Raw genomic sequence first — 9,446 nt, forward strand, 5'->3', positions numbered from 1 at the left:
AGTCTCCATGCCCAGTCCAGGGAGGATGGTCTTACTTGCAAAGCTCTTTAGGCTGGCTGTTGTGATGGCAGTGCTGGAAATTCCTGATTACAGCCTGGTCACACAGAAGTTGGGGAATGCACAAGGTGACCTGATGTCAGCAACGCCAGAATCCAAGTGTCGCTACAGCCACGCAGCAAACCTGCTTGCAATCCACAGAGAAGTGTGACATTCCTAAATCTGACTATACAACATTTTGCAGACAAACTGTAGAATTTTTGTGTTCTGCACAGAAGTCCCTTGCTCTAGCAATCAGCCTTTGGGACCTGCCCAAGCCAGAGCTCTGACCTTGCCAGAGAGGGGCAAGGTTAGGGCTTGAAAATACCTTGATTGTGTCAGCCAGATGGGCTCTCGAATTGTTTGAATGTCATTGCACAACATCGAATAACATGGCACAAGTTTGATAGCCAAATTAAATTAATTAGATATTTAGTAAATAATTAGTTACCTTTTTTCTGTTGTCCATATTCTGCCCTTTGACTTCTCCCCAAACAGAAGACACCAGAGAGCTTAGGAGAGACCAACTCTGCCAGTGCTCAGTTGCTTTCCACAGATCCACCCAAGTGCTGTCAACTCACCAACACTAAAAGGACGAGGGCATTCACTCAGGTAAAGTTTTACACCACCCCGAGCTGGAGCTGATTTTTAGTCCAAACAGTGCAGGACTTGCAGGCACATTGCCTCCGGTTTGGCTGCAGGACAGTCACTCTCCTAAAAAGCGTTTTACAGTTAATTAGAGCATTGCCTTTCAGCACAATTAATGATCTGAGAGGATGTAGTATGCCGAGGCAGGTAAACTCTTCTGGGATTTGGACTCTCTGCTGCCGGCTGTAGACTCTAGAAACAGGAGGGAAAGGCTCATCCTGCAACTTTTGCAGATCATGAGCAAAGCACTGAAAGATTTCTGGGAGAGGGGATGCAGCAGTGGGTAGTGTGGCCAGGCAGCCTGCTGCTAATCAGAAGCTCCTTTATTTCACAGCAGGAGGACTTGAAATGCAGCAGCCCATATGCACGTCCATCTGTCCAAAGCCTTCCCTTCTTTGATAAGGACTGTACAGGCTGTGCTGAGCTGCAACTCGATAAATATCAACCAGTTTGCTCTCTCCCTAGAGGGGCAACTGCCTTCTGCACCATCCAAGGGATGAGGAAAAGAAGTCATTCTGTCCTCCTTGGAACTACAGCAGAGCCAGGGCAGTGCAGGCACCCCCACACATGTCTCATGGGTTCATTCTTTAGCACAAAGTACCCTTAGAACTGCTTCAAAGATTGGGCAGGCACAGTCAAGCCTTTTGTTTTAATTAACCATCTTTCCTTGGGGGATACCAGAGTCCCAAGGTCTGGCTTTTGATTTTGCAAATGCAAATGGAGAAGTGTTGCAGTGTTGCAGTGATACCCATATCTAAGGCATATGTGCTGCCAACCTCCTAAATTCGTTTTTTCCACGCATGTACATGAGCTGTCCTCAAATATGTGTGCTGAGACATGTACATTTTATATTCCAATAGGGCTTCACACACCTCCCCCCCCCCCTCCCCGAGCTTTTGTTGCAGCCTCACCAAAAATATATATTCACATGACTCTAGAATAAAACTGGAAAGTCTCATCTGCTTGAGCAGTTCCCTGATGAATTTATATTCTTCTTTCCTTAGGAGCTCTGTTTCTCTATTTTCTGCATTTGTTGGGATTATGAAAACCTTTTCTGTTTAAAATTCTTGTCCCTTTCTTGATCCAGGTTACTTTAAATAGAAGAGGAAAGGAAATTACCAGAGGAACCAGCAAAGCTGATCTCGCTTCTCAGAATTGATTCTCTGACCTTTTTTACTATTTGTTTGTGTCCCCGTCCCCCCTCCCCACCGTGAAAATCTGCTTTTCATCTACACCGTTCCAACCTCCCGCAACAGAGGAAGTCCCCAAAGCTTTTTGAGCCCTTTTAAAAGAATCCACCTCTGCAGTCAGACACCAAGCTTCGTTTCTGGTAAGGTTTTCAATCTCTCTCACCCCTTTGTCTGGGTTTTATGCGTCACCCTCTTCCTCTTGGGTGGGCAAAAAGGGGACGGGTGCTGCTGCTGTGCTGACTCCTGACTGGGTCACCCAGTGCTGCTGAGCTGTCGGAGCTAGGCTATAAAGCAGAGCCGAGGCAGCGCAGCTGCCTCACAGACCGGACTGAATCCCGTGCGCAGCCTCTGCCGCCTCCTGCACGGGTGTTTTTCCTGGAATACCGATCCGACCTCGGGAGCAAGATGTGCAAGGGACTCGCTGCGCTGCCAGCCACTTGCTTAAAAAGGTACTGTTTATCTCTGAGCATCTGGTAATGGTCTCGTTAGCCCGGAGACGCGCTGATGCATTGCGCTTTGTGTCCGAGGCAGGAGGACAGATTTGGCTCTGATTATTTTGCAAGATTGGTTACAAATTATTGGTTTTGAGTTGGTGGGGGGGTTTTGTTGGGGGGGGGGGGGGGGGGGGGGTTTGTTTGTTTGGTTTTGTTTTGTTGGGGGTTTTTTCCCAGCTGGAAGCAGAATTGCAGAAACGTTTTGTACTGAGCTGTGGGAACTCTAAAGCCTTCCCTCCCGTCATCCCCATCATCAAAACCGGCAGCTTTTAGCATTGCAATATTTTGATATTCCTGTCAGCTGCTTCTGCTGCAGTCTTTGAACCCTTTTTCTCCTTCGACTCCTCTCTGCTAAATTTCCTTAGTTGTTTTGAAGGGGAAGCAAGGCAGACAGGATAAAACCCATGGATTATCCCCTGAAATGCATTTCACCCGCAGAAATGCAGCCCGGCAGGACCAGAGAGCCGTGTGCCTGCGGGCAGGGATTCGGGGCACGGTGGATCTGGATGCGGCACCGCTGGCGCGGGATCAGCCCGAGCTCCCCGGGTGACGGCGACGGGCCGGGTCCGGCTGCGCCCCGGGGCACAGCGCTCGTCACACCGATCAGGATGGGCTGAGCTGGATCCCCGCAGGACCCGGCTGCACCCCGCCGTGCGGGATCAGCAGAGCAGAGCCGGAACAGCCCCAGATGCGCCCTCGGAGGCATGGCCCGCCCCATAGCCCAGTGAGAGGGGTGTCCAGGCTGGCACCCTGGAGGGGTGTTACACCCTTTCAGGTGCTCTGGGGTCTGGAGGTGCCCGTGAGGGAGGCACAATGCTCCCTTCTCACCCAGCCCATCCAAACTCACGCGGGTCTCTGGTGCTGCAGGGCTGCCATTCCTGAGGCTGCTTCCCAGGAGCTGTGCAGCGGGTTGGGAAAGTGTGAGCAGAAGCTCAGCTGGCTGCCGTCTGGAGGATAAAGCTTCCTGCTCGTGGTTGGGTTTGAGAACAGGGGCTGAAAATGCAAGGAAAAACTGTTGACACTTCCAGTTTGCAGGAACGTTCGATTAGGATTAAAAAAAAAATGAAAAAAATATGCAAGGAAAAACAGTTCACGTATTTTAAACACCTCTGTCCAGGATTCCCAGCAAAATCCCTCTCTCCCAGAAAGCTGTGTGAGTGGCTGCAAGCAGTAGTGTCTTGTTTGCTCCTGCTGCCACCCTCCTGCAGACCTGAGCAGTCTCCTTCTCCTGGGCAAGGAGCACGACAGCACCAGGCAGCCCAAGCCCTGCAGCCCAGAGTGCCCGGGTGTGCCTGGATGTTGGTGGTGGCCACAGGCACCCTGCTCTAAAGCAGCTGTGAGCTCCCTTTGCTCTCCTCGAGCGCTGGAGCTGTTAAGGGAACATTTCTGAGGCAAGCAGTGAGATCAGGTATGGGCAGGACAGAGTGCTGACAGGGTGCTGGAGCAGAGCAGTGCTGGGGGGCTGAGCAGCTACCAGAGCTCAGCCCTGTGGCACAGCCTCCTCCTCTTTTCCAGGCTCAGATCTGAGGAGAAGAATTTCCTGCTTTATGCTATCACTGCACCTTGGGGTAGGGCAGGGCCTGTAACCCTGAGCAAGCAGGACTGGTTTTCCTTCTTCAGCTGGAAGGAAACCCAAAGAGGTGCCAAGGCCAGTATCAGCTGCATATCTGGACCCTGCTGTGAGGAAACGAGGAAACGATTGTCCTGAGCATGCTGGAAGGTGGAACAGAATTAAGGATGAATCTTCAGAGGAGCTTGCTGTGGAGCCAAGGGAGCAGCCTGCAGTCAGCGTGGGCTGGTTGTGGTGAAGCTCTTGGCTCATCTCCTGATCTCACCCCACAGTCTTGCTCCAAGCCACTGACTTCCTCCCTTTCCTCTGTGTCATGGCTTGGTGGGGTGGCCTGGCATGGCCCTGCTGCTCCTGTGGCTGGGTAATGAGGTGGGGAAGTGGCAGGGGCTGCAGGAAAGGATTAGTAAGGCTGTAAGAACCACACATCGGCAGCTAGGCAAATCAGCTCAAGGAGAGGTGACACACACCGCATGGTGATGCTTTCCTATCACGACATTTTCACTGCAAACAGTAGGAAATCAGCAGTTTCTCCCCCTTTGCCACCTGCTTCCAGGCTGGTCGCCTTCTCGGAGAGAAGCTGTAGAACATGAAAAATGACTTCTTTTGGCATTGTTGCATTTGTCTAGAAACAAAAATGTTCATTATGCGAGGAGTGGAAAATCAGCACTGGAGTCCCTGTCAGTGACCTGTGTTTGTGTCACTGAGTAATGCTGGAGGAGCCTGTGCAGAGAGGAGGCTGCAGAGGGTGTGCAAAGCATTGTCTTCATCTCCTCCTTGATTTTTTTTCTTTCAGTGCCAAAGACATGAAGCACCGTCTGGGCTTCTTGCTGCAGAAGTCAGATTCCTGTGACTACAGCTCTTCCCAGGGCAAGAAGGAGAAGATATCTTCAAGCCAGAGGTAAGAGCAGCTGCTGTCACCTAGCTAATCTCAGACTGGGTGCAGCATGTTGTTTATTCCTTCACGGAGCTGGACTCGCATGGTGTTTCTGCTGCTACTTCCCAGTTCTTCCTGATCACCTGTGCTTGGATCCAGTGTGGCAGTAGCCCTCAGGTGTTGATAGTCCTGTCAGTCCTGAGGACTTCAATTTCCATGAAGAATGCTGAACTAGAAGTCCTGTCCTGCCACCACTTCCATGATTCACCATGAATGAGCACAGGGGAAGGTGTGTACAGTGTCCTGCACAGGGGAATTACTCCATTCCAGACCCAGTGCAACTGGACACATTGCAGAATCAGCATCCCTGCCTCTCTGAGCTGGATTTGTGCAATGGTCCACACAGCTGCACAGAGGTGTAGGCACACAAAACAGCCAGCAGCCTGTCAGGGCATCACTGCTCTCCCCAAGCTGCGAGGACACAATATTGTGTCCAAAGAGGACTCCAAAAGCCAAGGTTTGTTCCTGGAACAGAATGAACCCCAGGGTGTAGTACGGTAGAGGGAATGAATGCAGGATGTGCTCCCTCCGTGTTTCTACTTCCCACATCCCTCTCCTCCACATAGCTACTGCTCCCCTGGCAGGTTAAAGGAACCAGCCCTTTGGAGTTCACTGAAATGACCTGTAAGAGTGATTCCAGGTCTGTGCTCCAGCAAGATATGTAGCCAGGCACAAAGTAAATATGAATTCCACAGCAATTTTTCCAGGAAAATTCATTTTTAGCCTGTGGCTGGTGATGAGGATTGCAAACCAAAATTACGGTAGGCTAGATCTGGGATCCCTGAGGGTATCTGTAAAACAAGCTGATATTTCATTCCCAGTCTCTCGTGTATGCTCTTACAACAATCAGGGAAAAAGATTTTCTAGCGGTGCTGAGAAACAAACCAAATTTGTCCTTTCTGTGCTCTCTTTGACTGACCTCCATGTTTCTCCCTTTGTCTCCTCTTAGACTGAGCCAAGAGGAAGTCAGAAAATGGGCAGACTCTTTGGAAAATTTGATCCATCATGACAGTAAGTGAAGAGGGCTCTTACGCTGCCTGCAGCCACATGTGCTGTGAGCAGTCCCGGGAGGGGACACAGGACATTATCTTACATTCCTTAGGGGCACACAGGAGCTCTTTTGGCCACGTAGACTTCCTCCTCTGGGAGGGGTGGGAAGGGGCCTCTTGCACAGATCCAAGGCAAGGGTCAATCCCAATGCATCGTGAGTGTGGTTTAGGCTACTGCTGTGCTGTCTCTTGTGAAGGCAACTGGTTTAGCCCTTGTGCAAGAGGAGGGCAAGACTGGGACACACAGCGGTGGGTTCAACAAGAAGCAAAAAGTGGAGATATTACTTGCAGCTGAGCCCATGGGACACTTTGTCTTCCCATCAGTTGTGGGCTAGCTAAATGGATGTCTTTGAGGTTTCCTTCACACTGTTCCCATGGTCTGAGGGTCTGTGGAGCATGCTGGCTGCCTCCTCAAGGCCTCCTGGGAACACACGAGTTGCTTGTGCTCCCCTGGCAGGGACACTGAAGGTCTCAGTGTGGGAACAGGCAGCTGGGCCCCCACATGTGACATCCCCATGGAGCCTGTCTGAATTCCAGGCATGGAACTCCCCGGAGTGCACGAACTGTCCCTGCTGCCAGCCCCAGGGCAGCTCCTCATTCAGCTCTGGGAAGGAGAGCCCACAATCACTGTTTTGGGGATTCAGGGGTTCGACTGTCCAGGGCCCAACAGGTCTTGCCTGATCTGGTTTTCCTCTGAACAATCCATAGGAGGACTGGCTGCTTTCCGTGCTTTTCTCAAATCTGAGTACAGCGAGGAGAACATTGAGTTCTGGGTCAGTTGTGAGGAGTACAAGAAAACCAAGTCACCAGCCAAGCTCAGCCCCAAGGCCAGGAAGATCTATGATGAGTTCATCTCAGTGCAGGCCACAAAAGAGGTACGTGCACGGGGCATTCCTTGGGCAAAGGCACCACCCTAAATTCTGAACCAGCAGCACAGGCAAGCAGAGGTCAGTAGTTTCACAAGAGATGAAGGCTTCTGCTTCTCTGCTGGCTAACAAGGACATGGTGGGTTTTTTATTGATTTTATATTAAACCTGGATAAAGACGAGGAGTTTTTAGTTACAACCACATGGCCATTCCATGCACACACTCAAATGGGAGAAGTCCAAGAGGACTAGGATTCCCAATGTTTCAGCTGCTGCCATGCAATTTGAGTTTCCTGGCTGGCTGCATCCCAGAGGGGCGTGTTTCAGCCTATCCTGACAGCTCTTCTGGTGGCAGGGATGCATTGGTATCCAGCTGCACAGATTCTGCTGAGGCTACAGGCTGTCAAACAGCCATTTCGGACAGCTGCTCATCAAGCACACATGGCAGAGACACTTGGGTTTTCCCTTTCCTATGCCCCTTCTGGGACAGGTTCTACTTACGCTGTCTCTTTGGCCCACAGGTGAACCTGGATTCATGCACACGGGAGAAGACGAGCCACAATATGCTGGAGCCCACACTGTCCTGCTTTGATGAGGCTCAGAGAAAAATATTCACCCTTATGGAAAAGGATTCTTACCGCCGCTTCCTCAAGTCCCCGTACTACCTGGACTTGGTCAGCCCACCTGGTGCTGGCTGTGGGCCCGAAAACTGCAAAAGAAACCACGCTCACAGCTTAGACTGCAACTCCAACATCATCTCTCAGTGCGCCTGAACCTGCGTCAAGGCAGGGGCGGGGCAGGCTCTTGCAGAATATACGGCAGCAAAAGCATTCATTGGCATGAAGCAACAGAGCTGTCCCCAATAGCTGTCTAATGTCCCAGTTGTACCCCATGTCATGCAACAGCCAGCATTTGTAACCCAATCCAGGCTCAGTGTGTGTAGCAAACCCTCCTCTGACGGGTCGGTGTAGGAGCGCTGGGGTCTGTGTCTGGCAGGAGCTGGGGGCGGTCGCTGCGTGGGCTCTGCGAGCGCTGCCAGCCCAGGAGGGTGCTGGGGAGCTTGTGTGCCAGCCCCGGCTCTGCCCTCAGAGGGGCTGGATGGGCAAGGTCACCGTGTGACACCCAGCGAGATGCAGGGCAGCGAGGAAGCCAAGGGAAGCGCTGGGGACTGTGATCTCCCCTTTCTAGCCTGCAATGGTTTAGGAGAAAAGGGCTGGCTCTGGCCCTTAGCTGTTCATAGCTCCCAAATGTCCAGGCTGTCAGGAGCGTTTGCTCAGAGCTCAGGCTGTGCTGCATTGCAGTATCAGGCACAGGAAGAGCTCCTTTCCTGAAGGGAGACCCAAACTTTTTGGACAGCCTCCCTCAAGCATCACAGCCACGGTTGCAGGGAAGCTCAGCCTCCCTCGCTCATCACGGGAAGCTCTTCCCTCTGGCCGCTGCTCCCTCCGTATCAGCACGTTTATGCCGGCCAAGGATCTTTCCTAGGGCTGTGCAGAGCTGTCACTTTGGGGCAGGCTCATTATTTCCTATGCTGTTAATTGCGACCTTCAGGCCCCCAGGTTAAATAAGCCAGCAGAGCAGAACAGAAATGTGTTCCTTCTCTCGGGTTTGTCTGTCCTGGCTTGAAAGGAGCAGTTTGTGAGGGAATAGGATCACCGTATCTGAGGAGGAAAGGCCCTGCTTGGGCATACTTGACAATGTTGGAGTTTCTTAAGGTGTTATTTATGTATTTCAGTAGCAGCATGTCTCACTTTTCCTGAAGATGGTAGGAGGAATGTGTCTATCTCGTTACTGCTCCAGGGCTTTGCCAGCAGGCAGCTTACTTTTTAATTGCCACGGTGAGACACGGCCTTTGCTGCGGGCTTTGGCACTGACCTGCAGTGAGAAGCACAGGAGGCAGCTGCAGGATTGCCGCCGTGGGCTGCAGCACCAGGCATCTCGCCGTCCCCCAGCCTTGGTCCCTCCTTCATTAGATACTGCTGCTCTGGCCACTATGTATCCTGCGCTCTGCATTCCAGTCCAGACAACAGCTCTCACACGGGGTTTTGGCATGGCAGGAGGAGGCTGCGGCTCTCCAGGCCCATAGAGAAACTTCTTTTTTAACATATGTTTTATTTTATTCAATGTACTAACACCTATCACCATGCATGTTCAGCTAAGAGATGGAGAGGCTTGCTAAAGCGCTGAACATAGCCGAGCATGTGGCTATGTTTTATTTTCCCCTGGTACTGGGAACTCTTGGTAACTATTGCAAAAACTGTATCGATATTTAAGTAATGATGAATGCAGTCTAAATAAAAATGTTTGTGTTAGTCCCTTCTAAAATGCCATTATGTGAACAAAAGAAAATGCACAGAGATCCAATTCACTGGACGAGGTTGCTCTAAAAAGTTATGTTACAAGTGGCTTCACTCAGAGATTGTTTTAAGTCACGGAAAGTTGCAACAGCTGATGGAACAACAACAATTTCATCCTTCAGACACCTTCAGCACCATGAGCCTGGAGAATATGGGGTTTTTGTAGGTCTATACCTTGCCTGACCATCAGCTCAGCATGGGGATTAGCCATCCTCACCAAGGGTAGGGGGTGGGTGTGAGGCCCCCCCCTTGACAGCTTTGGAGCAGGGAACATCAAAGAGCCCTCCTCTGATGCAGATGCT

General features: G+C 51.3%; 1 protein-coding gene across 3 annotated transcripts; it reads left to right on the forward strand.

Annotated features, from left to right (window-relative positions):
* Window positions 1-1,713: 1,713 nt before the first annotated feature.
* Window positions 1,714-9,112, forward strand: RGS4 (regulator of G protein signaling 4). Of its 3 annotated transcripts, none has more exons than XM_040073291.2 (5): window positions 1,714-2,014; window positions 4,732-4,836; window positions 5,822-5,883; window positions 6,630-6,796; window positions 7,309-9,112. In XM_040073291.2, exons 2-5 carry the CDS (start codon window positions 4,742-4,744, stop codon window positions 7,558-7,560), a joined length of 576 nt encoding a protein of 191 aa, XP_039929225.1. In that variant the 5' UTR covers window positions 1,714-2,014; window positions 4,732-4,741; the 3' UTR covers window positions 7,561-9,112. The 3 variants fall into 3 exon arrangements, with proteins under 3 accessions (XP_039929225.1, XP_058277764.1, XP_039929226.1); XM_058421781.1 differs by having other exon boundaries at window positions 1,717-2,323; XM_040073292.2 differs by lacking the exons at window positions 1,714-2,014; window positions 6,630-6,796 and adding an exon at window positions 2,051-2,323 and having other exon boundaries at window positions 7,309-7,379.
* Window positions 9,113-9,446: the final 334 nt, after the last annotated feature.

The sequence above is a fragment of the Hirundo rustica genome, chromosome 9 (assembly GCF_015227805.2).
Source record: "Hirundo rustica isolate bHirRus1 chromosome 9, bHirRus1.pri.v3, whole genome shotgun sequence".
Lineage (NCBI taxonomy): Eukaryota > Metazoa > Chordata > Aves > Passeriformes > Hirundinidae > Hirundo > Hirundo rustica.

Coding starts and splice junctions, on each gene's coding strand:
- RGS4 (XM_058421781.1), top strand. CDS start 2,280: ATGTGCAAGGGACTCGCTGCGCTGCCAGCCACTTGCTTAAAAAG. Junction 4,837..5,821: donor AAGATATCTTCAAGCCAGAG/GTAAGAGCAGCT, acceptor GTCTCCTCTTAG/ACTGAGCCAAGAGGAAGTCA. Junction 5,884..6,629: donor AAATTTGATCCATCATGACA/GTAAGTGAAGAG, acceptor AACAATCCATAG/GAGGACTGGCTGCTTTCCGT.